Source organism: Falco naumanni, chromosome 5 (genome assembly GCF_017639655.2).
Source record: "Falco naumanni isolate bFalNau1 chromosome 5, bFalNau1.pat, whole genome shotgun sequence".
NCBI lineage: Eukaryota > Metazoa > Chordata > Aves > Falconiformes > Falconidae > Falco > Falco naumanni.
This window is the reverse complement of record NC_054058.1, coordinates 21,950,236-21,975,765: the sequence shown is the minus strand read 5'-3', so window position 1 is coordinate 21,975,765 and position 25,530 is coordinate 21,950,236. Positions and strand designations below refer to the sequence as shown.

The following is a 25,530-nucleotide window of genomic DNA, read 5'->3' as shown; positions in this document are numbered from 1 at the left end:
ACACAAGGGTTTGCTGCTTCTTCCTACAACATTTCCACATTTCCGCTTCCAAGTCAGCTATATCTGAGCATATGACTCTCGGTCTTTTTTCATCCATATACAGCTCCTTATTTTTCTTCTTTTCCTACTGAGTTGCCCACTACCATTCTTCTGGAAATGTAGCTTCCATCTCCTCAACTCTTCCACATATCAAAGTAGTTGTTTATTATTCATCAATATTAATCTGACTGCTTTTACAGAAATCCTGAAAATTCCTCTTGACTTATTACATGTTCTTCAAATGCAAGTAACTCATACCCTACTGAAAACACACAACAGAATTTGCTGACCCTCTGAATGTACCAGGTCTGGCTGGGATGGAGTTAATTTTCTTCACAGCAGCCTGAATGGTGCCATGTTTTGAATTTGTGACCAAAACAGTGCAGTTAACATAGAGATGTTTTAGCTGTTGCTGAACAGTCAAGGCCTTCTCTATTTCTCACTCTGCTGCCCCAGTGAGTGGGCTGGGGGTGCACAAGAGGCTGGGAGGGGACACAGCTGGGACAGCTGACCCTAACTGACCAAAGAGATATTCCATATGGTATAATGTCATGCTCAGCAATAAAAGTAGCAGGTACTCTTTCCAAAGTAGCCCTTGCTCAGAGACTGCCTGGGCATTGGTCTGCTTGTGGCAGGTGGTGAGCGATTGCCTTTGCACTACTCGGAACCTTTTGCTCCTCTCTCTTTGCTTCACTTAAGCTGTATTTATCTTGATCCATCAGTTTTTTCTTGCTTTTGCTCTTCTAATTCTCATCTCTATCCTGCTGCAGGGAGGAGACAGGGGGAATGAGCAAGTATCTAGGTAGGCCCTTAGTTGCTGGCTGGGGTCAATCCCTGACACCGGGGGGGGGGTGGTAAATTTTGTATGCTCCATTTCACTCTCCTAATCTTCCCAGTCAGTATCAGCCTCTCACAGGTCCCTTCATGCATGAAGAGAGTTATTGAAGCTAAAGTGAAATTCTGCAACAGAGACTTCCAGATAGGATATATAAAACTATCAAAGGATGAACAGAACTATCAGAACTAATGAGGTTTTTTTCTATTTATTCTACTTACTGCAGCTCTTACATCCAACGTGTAAAATACAGTGCAGCCTTAATATCGCAGTTTGCTCAAACCGTGCTGATATGCTGCACAAAATTTACCTAAAGTATTTTCTCTCTGATAAAGGGGAAAAAGAAATAAAAAGGATCATGGCAGAAGACATTTAAATTAAATTCTTAATCACAATCTATAGCAAATGTAACGCAGAAGAATTTGAGCAAAATAAAATCTCTCACAACGCAAGGGTAATTAACTTAAAAGCAGCACAGCATTTCACTCCTAGGTCCTGACTGTAAGATCTACCAGCTACTAAACCTTTCAAAGGAAAGAAACATTGATCCACAGAAACTAATACTCTTCCCACTGTCTGATGTAGACAGATGCTACTGCTATTCATGTCTTTGCGAATTTACTGAATTTCCCAGTCATCCAGAATGGACCATGTTTCTGGTTTCTAAAAGATGCTAAAAGGTACTGATTTCATACTATTTTTGGAAGCATCCAAACCACCAGAACACCAAACCCAACCTCTTGACCAAAGACTTTTAGCTGAGTCAAAAATACTACTAGGAAAACAGGACTCAAGATTGCCATCATTCATTCTCTTCCTTGCCCTCCGTACACTAAGAAATCTGCGCTCTCCCCAGTTATTTCTGGAAAGGACCATTTCATGCTTTGGAAAGGGTAACTATTCCACAGTTTCAGACAAAAATGCCAGTGCTGCCCAAGGTACGTTGAGGCAGAGCTACGAACAGAACCTGACATAGCTAGAGTCCTGTCTCACCCATTTTCCAACTGGACGAGGATGCAGCAGTATGGCAAATTAGAAAGCTGCTTTACAAACTCAGCCATAGCCTGGCTCTGTGCCACTGTCCAGATCACACAGAGACATGTATCACAGCAGGAGAAATCTAACTCTTTATCTAGGTAGGTGAAACTCTTACCAAAAGCAAAAGATCTCAAGCTGGGTCTTAACAGATGACCTGAAGCACAGGTGGTGCTGGTTAGAGCTGCAATACCTTTAGACACAATAAATATTCAGTTCCTAAATGCCTAAAACAGAAATGAGGCATCTCTATGCCTAGACTTACACCAGTGTCTTACAAATAATTGCATACGCCAAACGTCATAAATGTTATCAGTGCTATGGCTATGATAACACAAAGAAGGGTCATGGTGGATCCCATCTTCCCCTTCCATAGTCAAATTGGAAAATGCCTGTACAGTGTACAAAGAGGCAAAGCTCTGAAATCTGATGGCAATCCGTGTGGCCATAAATCTTCCTCACAAGCTGTCCTAAGAATCCTGGAGTGCCAGTATAAATTATTACCACACATCATCAAGCAGAAAAGCCCAGTACTTAGTTTACTACCATACATTTCTGGTTTACATTGGACTGATTGCTGATGCCCCTTTAAGAACGAATTGCAGCAGCTGGAAAAACTCAACTTGATATTGAGAGCAAAGTGCAGGAGACAGAACCTACACATCCAGGGAGAAAGGTCAAAATTGAGTCCAAAACAAATCTCATTTTCAGAGAGGCAAATGCTATCACTTTCAGAAACTTATGCTACAAGCTTCTCCCTGATGGCTATATGGAACTAACTAACAAAGAAAGTGTATTGTTTAGGAGTCAGTTTAATTCATGTGAGTATTAAATAATACAAGCATGTGACATGGATGGCTTCTTTCAACGGACTCGTTTACCTAGTCTATGATGTGCTTGTGATTTCCTTAAATATATTACACTACAGTTCTTGCTTTGAACGAGGTATTGGAGCAATGCAGAAATACACATGCAATTTCACTGCTAGCACCTAATCACAGCCATGAGAATATAAACACCAAAAAAATGCCTAGTCTTTTCTTATGCAGTGTAAAGACAATTTTAGCAACATCTTTCAATCCTGTGTCGTATAATAATCTAACAATTTGTAGTGAACCATTGGCTCGCTACTCCTGGAGAATGGGGCTGCTCCACACTGTCACTTGCCCGCAACCCCCCAGCGCAGCCCTGGCTATTGGTGCTGACTGATGCCACCCATCTCTCCACAAGCAGAGCTGCAGAAGACAGATGGAGAAGCTAATGTCAGAACAATAGATGACAGTAGGAGCCAAATCCCACTTCAGATTGAAAGATCAGGAAGTAAACAATTAAATAAACCCCATAAGAATGTGCAGAGGGCATCTTCCCTCCCAGTTCAGCAAGAGATTTATCATGCAAATAGAAAACAGTTCATTTCAGGAAGGAAACGATGGAAAACAAAAGGGATTATTTGACACAGGAAAAAAAGCAGTTGCAAGGAAGTTTTTTCTATCAGATAACCACACCAGAGATAATGACGACTCTGGTCTAGTTTTTAACGGAACTGTCTGTAATACCAATAAAACTTTAGCCTCCTTTCCCACTGGCACTGGAGCCAACATTTTGCCTGATGACTGAAAGACTGAACTATCATCACCTCAGCACTGGGACTCAAGAGATAAACTTTATGCCATGACACATACGTGTGTGTGTGCGTATATACACACATATATATATACACACACATTAATATCATCACTATTATTATTATTGTTGCTGTTATTAATTAGTCTTTACTATGCTTGGAATAAATGGAGTTCAAGATCAAGTGGTCACTGTGGATCCCAGGTACCATCTTCACTTGCTGATACCCATAGATAGATGCTTTAATACAAATGACATTCAATAGCCTTCCAAGGAAAGGAAGTTTGTCATGGACAAAGTTTGCCGCTAACATTACATTGTCACTTTTTCTCAAAGCACGTGGTCCATTTTACTTTTACAGTAAGACTATATATATATTTCCAATATATTGTAAGTGAATCTTTATACATTAGCTTTATGTATTTGCATAAGTAAAATAAGGACATTTAACATACATATACATAATATAAAATGTAAAAAGAAAGGTAGGACACCTCCAATCAGCTTTATAGGCTTTCAGTCACATGAGTCTCAAATAAAATATTTGTTAGTTATTAATTATAAATAAATCATAATAAAATATTTTGTAATACATATTTTTACCATATTTTAACAGTTCCAGTATCATTCAATTGTTTCCCACGCACTGCGTGACAGTGTGCATGAAAATCCCTAACATCACAAGGGAAGACACACATGGGATGCAGCAGAATGGTAACATCGTTGCTAAAATTAAAAAATTAGAATTGCCCAGAGTTTGAGGAAGGTTTTAGGTGTTTTCCTGTTTTCTCCAGTTCATACATTTGGCGATACTGACAGTCTAGTTCTTTATGCATGCAAAACAGAGCAGCAGCAGTAAAATGTGCAAATTCCTCTCTAAAAGCTGTGCCAATATATCTTCACTCAGAGCTCCAGGATAATTGAGTTGTCTACTTCATTCAGCTCCTGGCAACTGCAGCTACGGTTTTGTGCTGTATCTACCAACAATGGAAGTGAACCAAGATCAACAATTCATTTTACAGAAGCCACCATGCAGCAATTATATGGTTAAGCATTTTCAATTGGTACCTGAATTCAATTAAGTGTCTTAGAAGTAAAAGGCTGCTTAGCATTATATACCTCAAATCAACTAACTTGTCCCCGTCTTCTACTGACATATGACTATCCAATCATGTTTGATATGAAAAAGCTCAAAAGACTTATTATTTTCAAAGCCCATAAAGATTAAAGGACATAGTGAAGACACTTACTAGCACCGTCACACTGTTCAAACCACATACTCCTGAAAAATCATTATTATTATGATACAAAATGAAAAAGAAAAGTGCAACACTCTCCTAACATCTCATAAAGAAATAATCTGCTAAGAGTTTTTCACAATGTCTCTTTGCTGGTTTCTGTTACCACCTACTATTTCTGTCAACACGTGCAATCAGTTCGTTGAATGAACCCATACAGGATGCAGACATCATTGTTTAAAATGATCACTTCTGAATTTTCCTCAGTTGCAGTTCCTGCCTTTAATAGTCAGTCAGTGAAGTGACTGACTTTTGTAGCATACCACTAAAAAAAGACAAATTTTAACTTAGAATTATTCACATGCAACATTCGTTGCCAAATAACAAATGCTTTACATGGTTTCTACTTCTGTCTTTGCTGATTTTTCTAAAGTGGACCTCAGCACTACTGTAGCACAGTGCCTTCAGCCACCAAACCACATCAGTTTTTTCACACCACTCCTCTTTTCAGAGGATACAAAGCCAGGAGACCTCCAATCTCCCCTGGGAGCTTTTAGCCTCAGGAATTTTGAAGCAGTTTGAAAGCGAACAAGGCAACCAACAGAACAAAGTTCTCATCTGCCCATGGAAGAGTAACCAAACTCGAGGCCTGCAGGGAATCCTTCCAAGGGCAAAGTTAACGCCTTTCTAATGCCAGGAAGCATCCTGACATCACTCCCCTAATGTCCAAGGCCACTCCCAGCCATCACCCCACCCACAACAGGAGGGAGAAAAGATTAGTTACTACTAGGGATGTTGCAGTTATCAGCCTCTGCTCTTTGAGCTTTCCAGTTTGTTAACCTGCAGAAGAGGTGGTAGATACAACAAAGGAGAGCAGGCTGAGGTGCAAGGGGTCCTGCACAGGACTGGGTTCTCGCTGCAAACCTCATCAGTTTTGCTGACTTTCAAAAGAGCATTTAACAACAAGCACAGATTTACACAACAGAACATCTCTCAGCCTCACTGCTGCTTCTACTTCCATTAGCACAGCTATCAGCAGGATATATTCACACTGGAGGTGGATGACCAGGAAACGGTGCAATTTGGCTGGCAAGGAACATGACTACATTCTGCCTCCACAGTGATTTGGCCATGGGGTAGAGAGTAGCATACACAGCCAAGACAAATACTAGCATTTGTAGTTGGTTAAGTGTAACAACATTTAGGCATTTGTAAGTAACATCACGTTTGACAGTCACAAAGCCTGTTGACAATAGCAGGCCAAATAGGACTCCAAATCCATTACATCAAATCTAATTTCCATGAAATCCTTGTGTCAAACAAGAATAATATTGTAAATTCCTTTTCTGCTAGCAGGGGATAAAACTGGGGAGGCAGGGGGAGACACAGGTCATGAATCAAACCAATAGCACTGCTAGACCCCTGAACGCATTCTCCTTGGTACATACCTTAGCTATAGGATCATTCAGTTTTGTGATAAATGCTTTATACATTGCTGCCTTAAAAATTAGCAGGTGGCAGTTCCCTGCTTAGTAAACCATAAAAAACATTTTCTAGCTAGCCTAGTTAGTTTTAGTAGGAATAAAATCACTTTGCTATTTTATTCTGTTGACATACACACCCATGTGTTTAGGCATACACTTTCAGATTTATATGCACAAAATATTCCTACCATGACATCACGATCAATATTTAAACCAAAAATTTAACATATTAGTTTAGAGAACTCATGCCATCTTACCATAAAGAGCTTTTGCACTTGTTCTTGAATTCTGTTCCCTCTCTGTCTGAGCAAACGTTGGGGAACCATAGCCACTGGAAGAAAACGTTTCTGGTCAATTTCTGTATAGATGTATTTGCCACAGAGAAACAGGCACTGAGAAAAACCCTCCCCTTATGCAGGACTATATACACCTACCTAACAGAGGTAATGATATGGGATATTTGTTCTGCACCACGAATACAATGAAGCACGTTTCACTTCGGTTGGAAGCCCTTCTGAGTTTGTTTGGGGTTTTTTTTGGGGGGGGGTTGCATTAATACAACATCGCGCACAATGGGAGTGTGGTATGCACACAAATATTACCATAAGTAATCAAAACTACATTATTATTATTGTTTTTGTTATTATTATTATAATAATAACAATAACAACAACAATAATATTGACTATGCCAAAGACTTGATAGGATTTTGAGGGTTTTCCTGCACACGCAGGTGTCATTTGTTGTTAATAACTTTAACTGCTTTTCGTAAAAGACTTAAAAGGAATATCATTGCCTACAACAAATGGAAAGGCAATCCAACTTCCTTACATTGTAACAACAAAAGTGAGTCATGCACAAATTCACTTTAAAGGGACAGCAATGAGGACAGCACATATGCCCTGCTCATATGTACGTGTTCTTCAGCATCAGATTAAGTCAGTTCTCACTAGGGCTGCAAATGAGCCTAGTGCCATGCTTCTAATGCAGGGAGCACCTTATCTCAGGTAACCTACTTTCAGGTAGCAGTTGCTAGTCCTGTTTACTAGGAAACAATATTTTCTCACAGATGGAAAGGGCAGCTGCATCTTTTATGTATAAAAATGCATTCACTCAGAGCTAAGCTTAAACACCTCAAGCATAAGAAGACCTCTCAGAGTAATACAGTAAGTATGTTATGGCTACAGCAATTTATTTTTCTGTTCCAGATGATTCTGTTCAATAATACAGCTTTAACCTTACACTAAAACAAAAATCAGTCATATCGTGTCTGTCAGTTTGGTTACATGGTTGTAAAAACGCACATTCTTCTAAAGAAACTGCCTTTGTATTATTCCAATGGGATCTAACAATTATAGCTCTATCTGAAATGAAAGCATAAAGAAGAAAATACAGCATTATTTTTTGTCCTTAAAAGGAAGATCAGAGGCATAACCTTACTTCATTTGAAGAAAATAACTTCCATATCCACCGGGAGGGGTGTTTGATATATGTCCATTCATTCTTATTGCCACTTACTGAGGGAAACGACCTGGGAAAAGAAACAATAGCATATGAATTGAAGTCTCTTAAAAGATGAAGGTTTAATACATACGTAACACAAACCTAACGAGAAAATTATCATTGAAATGGGAAAGAAATTGCATCAACAAGCTCAATTATTATTTGCATCGTGGTGATGCCTTGAAGACCCGTTATGAAACTTCTCCCAGTTGTAATGTGATAGTTATTGCTTCAAATAATTTATAATTTAGTGAATAAAGTTATTATTATTGATACAATGGCCGTTAGGAATAGCTTTAGAAATAAAAGGCTGACTAAACAAAACCCAACATCTACTGCAGAAATTAACAAGATGTTCCAATTGGCAACTTTAATAGTTAAGCATGCCTGATTTTAACCCTCAGCTCATTTCTTTCAAATGAAACTTTTGAAATTACCTTTTGATACATGCTCTATGAAACTTTATTAGCTGAATTGTTAGAAAGATGCACTATCAAAACAAAACACAATTGTTAGCACAAAAGAAAACTTGGCTAGCTATTTTGGGACTAAAAAAAGCTGTTCTTTTTTAAAGCATTTAACATCCTGAAAGTTTGGCATGCCAAATGGAACCTCTCATATAACAGCAATATTGAAAAAGCCATGATGAAACAGCTAGAAGAATGCCTTCTCCCTTTAATAATGTGCCCATTTAAGTTAAAATTGACTCTGGAAAGTGACTTTCACAAGCCTCTAAACAATTAACAAATCCCTATTCAAATTTACCATGGGCAAATATTCTTTCATTTATACCTATATGAATAATACATATTTGAATGTTTCTTAACATCTCAATCATTAAACAGAAGATTTCTTTTAACTCTGCAAAATAGTCAAAAGTACCTCAGATAAAATTTGTACCTAACAAAACCTCCATTTCCAAAATTAGCACAACTTGCTTTGTTGTACTAGAGCCACCTTACAACCAGCTTACCTCCTGAATCACTAAGTCAACTTACCGCCTCACTGTAGCTGTTCTCTTGTACAAAGAAGCAGCAGCTGACTGACCTACAGTGCATACTGTATTTTGTACCCACATATGTTCTGCTACTTTCCTTTTTCAGGCAAAACCACAGTCAAAATCAAATTCTGTTCTCAGAGACATAGGAGCTGCTTTTGGTCTTCTGTATTGAGAACAGTCATATTTGTGCCTTTCCGAGGAACGCCTGACATCTACCTGAGATGCAGTTAGCAAAGCTAACTAGAACTGAGCTGTCTCAACTACATGCCAAATGGAATCATGTGGAAGTGTAGTATTGCCTTTAGTGAGCACATACTTGGCAATTTTGCTTACTATCCCTCTTTTTTAAAATTTTTCTTTTAAACCTTTGATTCCTCCTTGCAAAACATCTTTACTGACATATACTGGTATCCTGTTTAGCTGCTCTAAGCCAGTTTTTGTAGAGTGCAGTACTTAGCAGCTGTCTCCAATAAATTACTATCCGTGACGAGTGCTGCTCAATTCATTAGCAATTACAACCTTTGGGAAGCATCCTGAAATTGTCCCATGACTTGAAAAGATAAAAATATTCATTTTCTCAGCAGAATTTGCCAGGTCACTGTGCACTCCTTGTTCCATTTCAGCAACTGCAGGGACCAGAGCTACTCAGAGTGTTCCTCTCCAGCTCATGCCGCCATTAAGCTCTTCAAGATTTCCTGCTGGCCATTAATTCTTCCTCTCTGCAACACCACATGCAACCATTGCTAAATTTGTTACCCTGTGATTAGCCTCCTAAGAGTGACCAGATCCAAAAAAACTGACTCAAATTATCTCCATTGCTTTTCAGTATCCCCAACTTTCTTTGCTCTCCATGCACACATTATTTAGCGTAACACTTATTTAATAATTCTATTTGCCATACCCTTTTATCACTGGCGGTCTTTTTCATAGCTCTATTTATAAGAAACTCCACAGCTATCTCCTTTAAAGTGAGATGTGGGGAAAAAACTTGGTTTGAGTGTCTCAAAATTATTTCATTCCTCTGACATCTTAATCTGACAAATACTTGGGTTATTTGTGCTCCACTTAATTTTATGAAAGTGGTGAAACATATTTTAAGTAGAAGGAATGTAATATATTAGAAACTAAAGCTTCAGTCTTTAAAGTTAGCATAACACACCAAGTTTTAAAGCAGCAATGAAGCTGAGCAGCAGATTTTCACATTAAGGGAAGAAAACATGCCTCATGACTAAATACTTGCCCACTGTCAGGCATGACAGCACTTAGAGTAAATATAAAAAGCTTTAAAATTGTATTTTGAATCAAGTGATAATGAAAATCTGAAGTCAGAAATTTTATCTGTAGAAAAAAGAAAGGCAAGCAGTTTGTTCTGCCAAGTAAGCACAAAAGTTTTAGTTTTAGCTGATAAATGAAACACTTGCTATTTGATAGCCAAGTAAAGCCAACAAGTACTTCCTGTCCCTCATGCCCGTTTCCACTGTTAAAAAACCAGATGCCAAGACAACTATTTTGACATGACAATTTCAAGAGGCTACGCAATGCTTCTATCACTTGGTTCAAGAAAGCTCCTGAATATGAATACAAACAAATCCTTTCAGTCATTATTTATAATTAGTCCAAATATTCGTAACAGCATCAAAAAGCTACTTGTAATTCCCCCAGATTATCAGGCAGTTTCATCTCTTTCAACCTAAATGCTTCCAAAAAAAAATATTTTAGGAAAACTCTTTAAATTTTTTATTAAGTGCATGATGGAAAGAAGAAAAAAGAGCCACAAAAGGATAACAGAATGTGCAGTGCTTCACCTATTATTCTCTTCTACAGCTTTCTCTGCTGCATTTCTCATCTCAAATGCTCTTTCATCTCTTACAACCAGTCCCATAGCAAAAGTCAACTCATGCACACTGCAAAGCCATTGTAATCCAGGAGTCTATTAATAAACTCCACTTCCTCTTTAATCTTCCCTTTCACCTCAGCCCAGCAGTTCACAGCAACACACGCTGGTGTTCTGGACTTTAAGATAAACATCCTTCAAAATTAACTGTATGATCCCTCTTTAATAGGCCTGAAGTATTAACAGTTTACTTGTGAATATGCCCAAGAACGGCCATGCCTTTCTGAGGATTCTGCAAAGAAACCATGCGTACTCTGAACAAGAAATATTTTAAACCAGGAAAACTAAATAACCATTTAAGAAGATATTAATAATAAGAAAAAAGCTAACATAATAAGAAACAAAGATAAATATTAAGGTATTTATCTTTAAATATATTATTAAACCCAGTAAGAAAACAGTTGTAAATTTGAAATTCCTAAAAACAAATACATACTGAATTCTCTTCCCACAGTGTCAGAGACTGAACAAAAAGAAATCCACCTAGGACTTCACTGTTGCCATCAGCTTTATTTTTGAAGGGACTTGATCATATTGATAGTAAGCAGCAATATAAATGACAAGGCTCCAGCCCTTGTAACACACAAACCATTTCTGGAGACAGATATACTTCGGTTCTTTAGCAGCCAACAGTTAGAGGTGCTTAATCCCAACCATGAGGAATATTATACTGGTATACAACATTATTATATCAGACATAAATATCCACTTTAAGGATCTGCCCAAATGCTACAAATACTCTCCACCTTCCATACCTCTTGTAGCACAGCAGCTTAATAAAAGGCAATACAGTCCCTGTGCAACAACAAGCTGGCACATCAGCAACTCACATGCCCTGCCGTTTAATTTCCTAGTAGGAACTGAAGGTAAAAAAATGCCTCAATTTACTTGTAAAAATCCCTTTTCTAGAAGAGCAGAACTATCTCATTAAAGAAAATGAGATATTGCAGAGACAGGTGGTTTTTTCCACTCATCCTGAATCCATCAGTCCCACCCAGTAGCAGATCACACCCCCAGATGGACAGAAAAAGAAACAGCTTAACAGCATGGACGTTTTAGAAATTATGGAGGGGGAAAGGGTTAAGGAGAGAAGGATGTAGGGGAAGAAAAAAGGAAAGCCAAGAATGGCTGGAACAATAATTATCTACTGATTAACCAAATATTGTTAGTAATAAGCCATTGTTATCACATCCCCCCCCCCCCCCCCCAAAAAAAAAAAAAAAAAACACCAAAAACAAACAAACAAACCCCAAGAATTCTTCCCCAGCTAGATAGCAGGCACAGGCTGTAACTCCAGCCTAAACTATTACAAGGTAACGCTTATCTGTAGCGGATCTGACATTGCAGTAATGTCAGATCAGGGGACGCTTTCTCTACCCTTTCCCTTTGAAAAAATATTACAGAACAACAAAAACAACAACAAAAAAAACCCCAGATATATCCATGCTACACTATAACTCATCATGCATTCTACAAAAATGCTTTTTATTGCTATCCCACAACATTCAGTACTGTTGTTCCACAGAATATGAACTACTAAAACTCGCTGCATGACTTACTCTTTTTCATTTGTTTTTTCCTCGAACCTCGCCCTGTTCACACACACACATTTTCCTTCCTCATTTTTGAATAGTTATTACTTCTAACCCCCTTGTTTCTCCACACTAAGATAATTTCTTAGTTATTCCTTATGTTCTTGCATCTTGGTGTCTTCTCCTCTTGTGTCTACCTTGCTCTGACCCAACACTCTCCTATTTGTATCTCCACTCCAGTCACAAATTTTACAAATGGGGAACTCCTGACAGAAATATGTCCCAGGAGTCAGATGAAATGTTGCTGCTGCCCTCTGCTCTGGGGCTTCTTCAGACAACCACCGAGAGCAAACATGAGTTCTGCTGGCTATTCAACATCCTGCCTCAAGATAAACACCAAGATGCACTTGCATGGATAAGTGAGTATTACTTTGGAAATGATCACTGGGGATTTTCCATCCTCGGTACATTGATATCATAATTGCTCTGAGACAAACTGCTACTGGTTGGGCTGGCAGCAGCTTTGTACTGTAATGCTTTCTATTTTCAATTAACAGGATTGAAGCATCCAAAAGGCTGGTCAAAAAGATGACAGCAAAAATCACACAGAAAATTGAAACTTAGACCCTGCAAGTGATGCAGTTTCAAGACAGAACACTTGGACTTCATTCACCACCACTCTGGCTGTTGTCCTCTTTGACTCTTTCAAGCCATCTTATCAATGATTGGGCAGTTCTATTAATGAACCTTTCTGAGAAAGGAATAGGTACCGCAGTATACATTCCTGTGTCCAAGTATCACAACTTCAAGCAAACATGTTAATACAATAGCCGCAAAAAAATAATTTTGAAAGTGCTGTTACTTTCATGTCTTCTCTGTTTTCAGAGTAGTTGTCCTGCATGGCCACTGGCACGAATTACACTGCATCTCAGTTTATACAAGCCTGCACTGAGTTGCATCCTGTGTTTAGATTTCAGTGCATCCCCATCCCGCCCTTCTGCTGGATGCAACGTTAGCTAACCGGGGCTCCTGCTAAGGAAACCTGAGGGTGGGCAGGAAAGGACTGGACATGCCCCCCTCTTCCCCCTGAATTTCACTCCTGATAGAAACCTGAACTTAAACCCAGAATATTATTTGCCTGTTTGTCTAAGGGGGCAGCGAGGTAGGAGCATTTCAAGAGACTAATGACTGTGACATAAATGAATACTGCTCTGGCCAGGCAGGGAACACCACATGACAGGGGGACAGAGCATTGCCCAGCAGGAGGGATTTGTAAGCGTATTCACCTGCACAGAGCAGTCCAGCAGATGAGCTCAGTCAATGCTGCTTTATCCAGTTACAAACCGTGTTACAGTTTTCATTGACTTTGTGAAAAATAGTATTTTCTCCTCAGTCCTTCAGCAGAAGGAGTACACTACGTTCATCACTGCGATTCCTTTCAGCAGGAGGGACAGGATAAATTTATTAAGACAATATGGTGACATAATTATCAAAGTAGTAAACTCTATATGATAATTCAAGACCAGTCTTCAGAGCCAGAACTGTTACCGAAGAGAGAAGCTTTCTGTTGGGAAAACTAATAAGATAAAAAAATGCATTTTGAATCTTCTTTTTCCTACTATGACATTTTCCAGTGATTCACTGTTAATGAAATTAATTGTAACAGTATAGTAAAGATAAATGTCCTTTATTTTGAGAAAAAGCAGAAATATGAAGACCAACAGAAAGAACTGAATGACTATATTTCAGATAGATCCTGTTCATAGACTTAGCCCTTACTGCCACACTAATAAAGACCCTGCTTGAAAACAGGTTCTTACTCTGGCATGGCGACCTATTTCCATTCAATTCACTCAGGTCTGGCCATAATTTATAATTAACTGTATTAAAAGAAAATAAAACAGCTTTACAGATACAAAAGCTTCAAAGACTTCAAATCCCTATTGCAACAAAGGAATGTTAATAAATATGCCAAACACTAAAGCCACCACTCACTGCTATTTTTAATTAGAGAATTAACCACCTCATCTAAAGCAAGATGAGTATTAATTACCAAGATCAGGATAATTATGCAGACCTTGCAGAAAGTATCACCACAGCTGGAAGACCAGTATCTTGTATGAAAGGGGAAAAAAAAAAAAGGGGGGGGGGGGGGGCACCCAACCAACACAAAAAAACCCTTCACACATACAGAACAGTCTAAAGAAGGCGGCATCTGTGGCACATGAAGGAATTTGTAGGAGGACATAGAAAAAAGGAATTATAAAGTATCATAAAAAAATCAATGTCTCTGGTAAGTCTACCTCAAGTATTTGAAAAGGATCAAAGAAGAAAATCTTCCAATGGAAGTCGTAACGGATTTAGAGAGCCATGGGCATCCTGCACCAGAGCTTACTTCGGCACCTCATCTACAGTACCCAGGAAACCCTGCACACCCATGTAGACTCACACAAAGGATACAGGAAAACAATTCCCATGGGACAAGCCCCAGCAGCATCACCACCTTCTCCCTTATAGCTGTTCCTTGAACACTGGAAAACAGTTACAAGAGAGAAAGCTAAAAATTAAATTCTGTTTTAATTTAATATTTATTGAAATTCAGAGCAGTGGTTCTCAATTCACACTTGACTTTGAAGGCTACTGCTTTTATTGCAGACCTAAGAAAGGGTCCAGGTGTCTGGAACAGGTCTACTTTATTCCCCGCCCCCCCAACCCCCACCCCCAAGTACAGCAGCGAGCTAGCAAAGGATACTATTTTTACTCAAAAATCCTAATTCCAACAAGGCTACAACAGTGCACTCAATATTTCCACCTGAGAAGTACAATAATTTGTTCTGGTTTGAGTTTTCAGTAGTTTTATTGTTTGCTTGCTTGTTTGTTGCAGTTGTTTTTTTTAAACAAACTGACTTGGAACGACTGAGTGGTGAATACAGCTGACCTAGCACAGATACCAGTTTTATTTCTCTTCTTCACGGTCTCTGATTTTTTTTTTCATTACTTCCTTTTATTCCTTGTTACACCATACTTCAAATGAGATCGTTAAGATTTCAAGAGGGCATTCCAGACACTGGTTTGAAAGTCACCTTTTGACTTTAGAAATGAGAACTTATAAATAGCATTATAATACTAGTGTGCGTGTTTAGGTGGGCCAGCAGAAAACAGCAAGAAACAGCATGCAAAGGGTGCTTCTTCCCAGATGCCATATAAGCAAGAAGACAAATGTCAAAAAGATAATGAAATTTTGACATACTTTTCCCTTTCACATTGGACACAGGCTGTGAGTGTAGCTGATTAAATATTTCTGAACAGTTTCTTGCACTGAAGTGCTTGTGAAAATGTTAAGAAATGGTAAGACTTACTGTAGTAATACTGTTCAGTATATACTTAACAAGACAATGTCTTTAGGTGCCATCTGTTGTTTTAAATAAAGTTTTCCTCTTGGTCTGGTCAAAAAAATTAGTGAACTCCCAACATAGTTAAAATACTGCTTGCTGCTGCAAGTTGTCCAACTGGAACTGGCTTAACCACCTACCCACGTCTACTCACAAGCTTAATAGCTGTGTCATGACACACTGACATTACTAAAATTGGTGTGGTAGAGTTCATAACAAAAGCTGAAGTGACATACACCAACCAGACCATAACAATTAACATCAAGCAGAAGGAGGAAAAAGGACAGGAACATTCATCAACACCTCCCTAGTTTAATAGAACCGTGGCAAGGTCTAATTCTTGTTTTCACAAATACACCTTCTTCAGTTTTGGTGAAGTTATTGTATTAGCTTTTATCTTGTAGGCCTTATAGCCAGACACTGACACTGCAGTTATCATGGTCTCAGACACGGCAATAAGTGAGTCCCATCACAAGGCTTTCTTACTGTTCCTCACTTAAGCTTTCATTCTAGCCCTATTTAAAAGAAAAGAAAAAAAAACCCTTCAAACACAAAACCTCCACTCCACACTGCTGATATCTATTCTTATTTATTCTCAACAGGGCAGCACACAGAATATATCAAAGGCTCATTTCTATAAAAATCCATCAGCCAGTTACTTAGAAGAACCAATTTCTAGATTAGTAGTAGGTTACAATCTTGAATTAAACAAGACAAAATAAGCTGAGTAGGAGCAACATGCACTAGTTTCCCGATTATCTTCAAACGCCCAAGCTCCATACTGCTGTGGACCACGTTTTGATGGTATCTTTTGATGATATGGACCCAGCAACATTTATGAAATCTGGATCTCTTCCACCAATAAAGTGCTCCAAATGCCAACTCACACAAGTCTGAAAAGCCTCAAATTTTATTACAGGAAGGGTTCACACTCTGTATCTTACTGTGATATTTACATTTTCTATAAGGGGTTCCAAATAATGTTTATCAATATGGTGATAGGCACTTTATATATATATATATATATATATATAAAGTTTCCATGAAGTTAAATGAAAACAGAGAAGGCCACATATAACAAAGGTGAACAAACATTTAAGATTTAAAAATTATTAGTCAGACCATAGCCAATTAGCAATGCTCAGGTGAAAGATAAGCTCACAGTAGAGCCCAATAGCAAAACTAAAACTTTTATTTTAAAACCATGGTAAATGAGCACATACTATTCCAATAATAGTAACGAACTCCTCAAACTTCCCTATTAAGAAAGGTCTAAACTAAATAATGTGCAAACAAGGCAGAACATGAAGCTTCACAAGGCCTATATAAAAAAAAAAAAAAAAAAAAAAAAGCTCATGACTTTAGGTAACATGATTTAAAATAAACAGCACTATCAGAAGTTTTGGGATTTAACAAGATTTTAATGCTAGAAAAGTGAGTATTCATATTCTCAGATGTAATTTAAAATATTCCCCATATATTTTTCAGTGTACTTTAAACATCATGTATACATGAAAGTATTAAATTAACATGTGAGACTTGAAAGGTATTTGAATTAATCAACACAGGAGACTTGGTAAGTATTTGAATTAATTTCAAATCTAGTCATCACGTCTCCTAAAAGGGACCAGGTTTTCACTTGTCACACACACACAAACCACAGAAGTAGCAGAATTTGTCCTCAAAGTGACGTAGTTATGAAGCTGTAGTGTTTAACAGCAACATTGCCAGTAATTGTGAGTTCAAACCTCTGCGCCCTGCCTTGCATGGAGTGCTTTATAGACACTAACAGAAAATTGTACATTATCTTTAAAACTTACCCTGTGTTACAGGAATCCTATTTCTTCGAAACCGACACGCCTAAGAAAATGACTTTGTCTTTAATATGGGGGGAAATGCTCCTCCTGAAAGTTGGTATCCAATTTGCCATCCAGTTACTTAATTGATTACTACCTCTTGTATTTTTCAATTAATAGTCGGATACATCATGAGTATCTAGATACACACTGTCCATATAGTAAGGTAACAACAAAACCAAAACCATAGGGACTCTGAAAATAGGATAAAAGAAAATAAAATTAAATTTTAAAGAGAAATGGAGTTGTACTGTAAGTTAAGACCTAGCACCAGCAGTCACTGACTTCTACAAACCCTGTTCCATTTTCCTATCCATGAAAGAAAGAACCCATATCACCATCACTCAGGGGTGGTAAGTGAACCAACTGAGATACTCAATTTAATACTATCAAAAATACAATAATTTCATTGTATTTGGAAAATATGCACTGAAAATAATGTATGTTTTTCAAGGGAACATTACTTTTTCCCCTTCTACTTGAAGTACCGCCTTGACACCAATCAGGTAATCTAAAATAATTTCCCACTCCACAGCAGAGTGGAGTAATGCAGAGATAGGAGCCATGTGACTTGTTTGCTTGTACATAACTGTGAAGTCAAATGGCCAGTCCCTCTATATCACACAGCATTTCCCTGATGTTTTTCCTTCTGAACCATGAATTTAAAACAATAAACTTCAAGGACAACTTCCCCTTACCTAGGGTTAAAACCAGGCATATGACTGCACACTAAGACGCATGACCTTCAACACAGTCTAGGCAGTTCTCAGCACTTTCAGACATGTGATAACTCACCTGCATCCAAACATCACCTGGAGATGTTTGTTTGGGTCACCAAAAATCTTGAGCATCAATTTTTGTTTGCATTAATGCAGACATAACCTGAAGAGACTATATTACAATTCAGCAAGTAAACAAAGGGCTATCTTAAAATATCTAAGCATAACTGATCAGTGCACATTGGGGCTACAACTCTTCAGCACAAAGCGATTCAAGTGTAAAAGAACTTACTGAACCGAGGTCACTGCTGAACAAAGTCACACCCTGCTGCAGTACTAACAGCATGCTTCTGTAAGTCAGCATTTCTTTCATGGAAGAAAATAAACCGAGCAACAACAGATTCCACAATTTGTGGGAAGAAATTTAATTTAAACTTTTAGCATTTCATGTCTCTGATTTTTTAGTTGCAATTGTTTATGTTTCTCTGTACAGATACAATTTTCTCCTCCATTAATCTGGGCCAAGCCCTTCCTCTACAGGCATTACAATAATGAAAACATATATTCAACTAATGTCAAATTCTGGAGGTTTGGTTGGGTTTTTTTAAGTTACCCGATCAAAGGCAGAAACATGATTTTTTTCCAAACCAATTAACAAATTCACATTTCCCAAAGCAGCCTCCGGCATGAACGGCCATGCTTGGCAAATTACAGGCCTGACTTTTAGGAGTAAAAGTATACATGTTTTTAAATTTCAGTGCCCTTATAATCACATACTAGATTTCCAGCAAATATGCAGTGCTTTAAGATGACAAAATTAGAAACTCAATAAAAGACAAATTTTGATCAATGCAAAATGTTTTGGCTCCCATTTCCTCTAATTGTGGAGTTTGAATTTTCACGTATCACCAGAAAATTTTGCCCAGGAGTTTGTCACTACTGGCTACGAAGCCAAATTTAACAAGATTTTGCCAGAAAGGGATGCTGAAATACTGCAACCAGATATTTTATTGCAACTTGCTCATTCACTGAATTGAAAACATTTTGCTGAGGCATTTCCAATGTCATTTTTTTTCTAAAATTATGTGAGATAGGCTCCCAATGGAAACCTCAGAGGAGCTCAACTTTTATGAAAAGTTACCACAGGTTTAAAAGGCAGCTAACTTTCAAAAATCTTTCAGAATACAGATTTACTGTTATCCATTCAGTTCCTTTATTAAAAATACGTGTGTCAAGGAAGTGTGGATGGGAAGGTGGAAGGGTGTCCTGGTTTCAGCTGGGGTAGAGTTAATGTTCTTCTTAGTAGCTGGTGCAGTGCTGTGTTTTGGATTTGGTATCAGAACAATGTTGACAGCACACGGATGGTTTTGGTTGTTGCTGGGTCATGTTTATACTAAGGCAAGGACTCCAGATTCTCTGCCTGCCAGCGAGAGGCTGGAGGGGCACAAGAAATTGGGAGGGGACACAGCCAGGACAGCTGACCCAAACTAGCCAAAGGGATATTCCATACCATATGACATCATGCTGCATATACATGCTGGGGGAAGAAGAGGGAAGAGAGGGATGTTCAGAGTGATGGCATTTGTCTTTCCACAAGTGTGGATGGAGCCCTGCTTTCCTGAACACCTGCCTGCCAATGGAACGTAGCGAACAAATTCCTTGTTTTTCTTTGCTTGCATGCATGGATTTTGTTTTACCTATTAAACTGTCTTTGTCTCAACCCATGAGTTTTCTAACTTTAACATTTCCAATCCTCTCCCCATCCCACTGTGTGTGTGTGTGTGTGGGGGGGGGGGGGTTAGTGAGCAGCTTCACAGTGCTTAGTCACCAGGCAGTGTTAAACCATGAAAAGGGGAGAAAGGGAAGGAGCTATAAAAGCCGTACGTGTTAGAGGGGTGATGGATGAAGCTGGGGAAATCTGAATGCACCATTCATTTCCATGCACTTCAAGAACTGTTCTAGAGCTGATTCTAGAGATCTTAACATGACATAAGGAATACCCAGCTAAAATGTTTTTTCAGAGATACGATTACTCTTCTACAGAGCTAAGAAAGAATTAAACTGCTTTATCTTTCAAGATGAAACACTGAGGATCTTGCACAAATGCTAGTCACTGAAGGTACTATAGGTTGGTTGGAGTTTTCTTTGTTATCTTTATTCCCCTTCCACCCCCTCCCCCCCCAAGCACATTGGGATTGCTCTGTATCTCTTTGATACTTCTAATACATGATACTGAACACAGCTGTCAGACTTCACAGGCTGCTTAACTTTCAATAGTAATGCTACTACCGCAAAACAAATTACACCTTCAATTCCAATAAGAATTACCTGTGAAGGCAGTTCTTAAAGCAATGAATGTTACCTTAAAACCTATTTTCCATAAGACCCTTATCCTCCTGGTTACACCCATGTGGCTAGAAAATACGTAGATCCCTGCAAAAGACACTGGAGCAATGGCATCCACAGAAAATTTTTGAGGAATGAAGGCCTATATAAACAGAGCTTTCTCCCACATTGCAGGCAACTAAGAGATCCTGTTTATTACAAAACTTCACTAGCTCCTCACCAATGATTAAATCTTGTTTATATAGCTCTGAGTTGCCTACATTGTTACACATTTTCTATTTGATGAGAATTAGAAGGATATTTTTTCTTTTTCCAGAAGGCACACGAGATAAACTTTAAACTCATACCCAGTTTCAAAGGAAAAATATTTGTCCTACACAAAACCTCCATTCAGAGTCCCTGTTTTTACTACTGTAAGAAAAATAGCTGTGCCCTGGATAGTTTGTTCATGTATGCCAATAAAAGCACATTGGATTAGAGCCAGCACTTCTAGCAAGCACCCAAAAACTTCTGAAATCCTATGAAAAGTAGAACTCTTTTCTCTGCCTATCCCTTTTATATTTCCCATTTGCAGTACCTATTACTTGTTTCCATTACATTTGTCTTTATATTACTGTAAGAAAAAGAGAAAAATAAGACTAAAGAATAGAAGCAAAGCTTTAAAAGAAAGCTCTTTTATGAAAAAAAGCTTTCAGCTATCTTTATACAAAGTTTCAAATGTTAAGCATATGCCCTTTCAAACTCTGCTCTAATTAAAAATGATAAAACAGACTAAAATATATTCATGTTTTAGAGATATAAAGAACTAAAACCATACTGACATAAATACTTAGGTGCCTATGCTTTCATGTAGGAGTCTTATCACAATGCTTGCTGCTTAACCTAGGGCAGCTCTGTGGCACAGCCAGGGTATAAAAGAACCTGGAGAAAATTCTTGGGAATTTATTCAGATCATAGCAGGATTTACTGTGCAAATGTGCTTCCCCAAAACTCAATGTTTTTCTAAACAGTGTCCCAGACAATCACAGAAAATGGGGCTACAAGAGAACGAAGTCATCATCCATCCTTAAGGCAGGAGCAACTGTGCCAAGGTACGTCCCATATGGTAGTACTTCCCAACCCCTTCCTTGGGCCACTGGTGAGAGAGGATAAAAACCAACCCTGGGGAAACCCAGGGTCTCATTGGCCTTACTCTAAAAAAGTTTTTCTCAATAAATAATCTAAAGCCTTGTTGCAATTTAAACATGCTTGATAGTGCTTCTATCCACAGCATACCCAAGAAATACATTAGGTTCTTAATTTTAGAAAAGGGGAAAAAGGTAACAACGACATGCATCCAATCAGTGTTAAAATGGGCTTATAAAAATATCCTGTTCCTCAGTCTTGTTTGATCAAGAATAGATGGGTTACTGCTACATCCTCTCTCTTTTATAACTCATCACTCATATCAACACCAGAATAGGCCTACAAGGATGTCATCTCATATGTTTTTCCAGCTAAGGAATCCAAAGCAAGCAGACATCAACCTCTATTTTCCCACAGGAGCCCAGAAGGCAAATTTCAGGGGGAACAATATTACAGTTACTTCATCTATATATTATCTTTCATTATCTCAGTGTTTTTCTAAACCATATCCCCTTGTTTCTTGAACTTTGTATAACCTCTTCTCTTTCCTCATATTGTTTAATTCAGCCTTATGCTTTTCTCCTCATTTTCCTTTTGTCATGCACATGTACAGCAAACTTTCTGAAATCAAGTAATTCAAGAAAAAACAATCCAACTGCAGTCTCCGAAATAGTTCCTAATGTTATCCAAAGCGTTTAAGACGGGGACTCAGTTTGCCATCCACACTGTGATTTGTCCTTCATCTCCTATGTGATTGAGCTGGATGACCACTGAGATAATTAACACCGACAGCTGTAAATACCGTCTTTCCCAATGGAGGTAGCAAAGGCATTAAAGGTAGGGTTTTTGTGAATGGATGTGGTAATTTGTGTTTCCCCAGGTATTGCATTAAGCTTTCTGAAAACTCACAATCATTCACAGATAGATTTAGGTGAAATGGCAGAAGCAATTACTGCTCTAATTGCCTATGCCCTCTTTCTGTCTTCACAAGGATGCAAAAACATGACATAAAACTTGCAACTTCTCTCTGGGAGAGAGAGTTTGAAATCCATCTCAGAAGAGTGAGCTGCAACTTGCAGCGGTTGAGGTTATGGCCCAAATAAGTTTTGGCACAGGGCTAAGGCAGTCTACCGGGACAGCAGGAAAGCTGTCAGATGCCTCAACTTTCTACATCCACCAACAGCTTAGACAGTCCCCAGGCTACCCAAACGTGGGTCATATTCTATAAATTTTCACCACAAACCAAGGAGGTAGCTCTTAAGAAAATCCCTACTCCAAACTAGTACCATGCAAAAAGCTGCTGAACAAGGGCTTGCTCTCATGTTCCTCAGACTCTTTCTTACGGTCTAAGAAACAGACCTAAAAGTCTTTTTAAGTCTTCTGTTCTCTCCAGACTTGCCCTTACCCCAACACCAGCTATCCGTACGGTAGTTCATCAGCATGCTAACCCAATTTTATTGCAAAAAGAGGCCACATCTCTTAGGAAATCTCCAGAGAGCACGGTCAGCAGTGCAGAGGGTTCTGCAGAGGTGCCGTGTCTGCTGGTGGTGCAGCCTGCAGCTGCGCGTGCTTTGCCAGCCAGCATCACAGCTATGGTGCCTGGAATTACCGAATCCCCTCCGGCCTGGCCTGAAACACTATGATTTGTGCCATTTCCACAAGCAAGTCAGACAGATGCAGCCTATTGCTGGAGTGAGATGAGCCTCCCTTGTCCATGTACTGATGACTTTTGTCTACAGCAAAATGGCCCCAGGGCTTCAGCTGCTCAGGCGCAGCAAGGACTTGGGTGAGGGCAGACACTGGGTCATGTCTCAAGCCGGTATTTCAGCAGCAACCTGCTTGGTATTGCACTCAGCATGCTGTTCAGCCCTACGAAACTCCTTTTTGTAAACACCCAAGTAACAGCTGGTGACGGTCTGTAAGAACCTCTCCCAAGGCAGAGCTCCCCATCACTCAGCACCACACTTCTTTTCCCCTGACCTCCCTTCACTATGGCTGCAAGACCCAGGCCCCCAGGTAGCCACCCAGTGTGGGCCTGGCTCCGCATCCCACTGAGCCACCTTCTCCAAAAACGACCCTGCAGGTCACCCAGCCTGGGGATGTCGTGGCTGTTTCCCTCACCAGCTGCGCAGGAGGAGTGGTGGGAGCAAGGCTGCGAGTTGGAGCATTGCATTGCAGGCAGGAATGGAGAGGTCACCAAACAGTTTGTTGCCTGTGCATGACAAGGCCAATACTCCTAGCCAAAGGTGTCAGCACAACTGAGAACTATCCAAGCTGGCCAGGCCAACTACCTTCATGCCCTTTCTCAAAGGGGAAACAGCATGGCTGAAGTCCAGAAAGTGACATTTAGGCAAAATACATATTAAAAAAAAAATGCTTCCTTTGCCATTATTCAGCTTTATGACTCAGTTCTTCTGAGCATATGTACATCTCAGCCAGTACCATCCTCACAGGTAATGTTAATGGGAGATACACGCCCTCATTTTCTCTAAATGAAGTTCAAAAAACTGAGTAAGATCACTACTCTAATCAGACTGCAGAGTTCGAGGATTAAAAAAAAATAGAAATGGGGAAGGCCATTGGATTCAGCCCTTTTCCTGCTACAAGACCACCCTCCTGGGCACAAACTTTCCAGTTTTACTGTTGGAGCAGCACCTGACAATCTTACACCCAAAGTAAAAAAAAAAAACAAAAAAACCCAAAAAAAACCACCACACAAAACAAAAAACAAAACAAAAAAAAAACCAAACACGGGTAAGACGTGAGAGTCCTTCTGCCAGCAGAAACGTACTGCCGAGAACACAACCATGCTGCCCTTCCCCTCCTGCCCACGCACCCCTGCCATCTCGCACAGTGCTCCCGTCACCCCGGAGTTCCCCCTGTACCTGAGAAGGGGCTCTCTGTTTGGATCCTCACACCTGGCTAAAGGAAAGGCACACTGTTTCTGCTGACAGCCTTGAGACTCGCTAAGCCCCATGCTCATTTGGAGAAAATCCCGAAAACTTGTTATCCAGGGATGGGGAGAAAGCTCATACTCTTTCAGGCTCAAATAAGAGTACTTGTGGCCAACAGTCTCAAACCCCCTTACCGTTTCTGAAAGGACAAGCCCTGTTGCCCCCATCTTCCTTGCCACCTCTTTTCCTAGTGAGGAGCATGCATAGCTCGGTTTAGAAAAAGACCCCAGAATATTTGTATGCTTCTGCAAGGAGCATATTAAGAAATCACAGGTTTTGGGGAGGGAGAGGATCCATTATTCTACTAACAGGGAAATCCCAGCAGATGCCCTAACATTTTTCCTGCTGCCCAGAGCAATTGGTGAGCACCAGGGGCTCCTGTGTAGTTCAGTCCTGCCAAGTTTTAGTATTGCTTAGCAGATGGCTACTTCTCACCACGCACAGGGCTTTCCCCTCCCTGGCTCTGAACAGTTTCACATCAGCTTGAAGCAGAAGCACCAGTTTGCCAGGCTTCACAACCAGCTCCTTTCACACCTGCACCATCAACAGCATGGCCCCACTCTCTTGCTCAGACTTGGTGCAATCTGGAAGCTCAAGAGATGCTAAACATCCACTTTCCTTCTAATCATGAGCAAAAGCAACACTGCAGCCCTAACACTGGCAATCAGGCAGCTCTGGCACGTGACAAGAAGGACAAAGTGCTCTGGTAACAAAAACAGCAGCAGCGATGGCTGTCCTTCAAAATTTCAGGCATACATTGCACAGCATCCTCATTCCCAGTAACAAAGTCTAACACACTGAACTGTGGCAGATGACGCTTGCAAGTCTTTAAGCATGGTAAATTTTGCTTAGTACATAAGATAGTAAGGCTGCTCCAACCAGGGAGCAGATGATACTCTCTTGGACTTGTTCTAGAAATGGAAATATGTAAAATGTGATGTAATTTGCACTTCCC

General features: G+C 39.5%; 1 protein-coding gene across 13 annotated transcripts in view; it reads right to left on the bottom strand.

The window, feature by feature from the left end:
• The window catches only part of EPS8 (epidermal growth factor receptor pathway substrate 8), a 140,873-nt gene that overhangs the window by 50,360 nt on the left and 64,983 nt on the right, over nt 1-25,530 (bottom strand). For 12 of the 13 annotated variants that reach the window (XM_040594601.1, XM_040594600.1, XM_040594603.1 and 9 more), the window contains 2 exons: nt 7,695-7,785; nt 6,512-6,585 (listed from right to left, as the gene is read on the bottom strand). In XM_040594601.1, coding sequence (XP_040450535.1) covers nt 6,512-6,585; nt 7,695-7,756 — 136 coding nt within the window. In that variant the 5' untranslated portion in view covers nt 7,757-7,785. Of the gene's footprint in view, nt 1-6,511; nt 6,586-7,694; nt 7,786-18,226; nt 18,251-25,530 lie in introns of those variants that run through there. The other variant, XM_040594606.1, reaches the window with a different exon arrangement.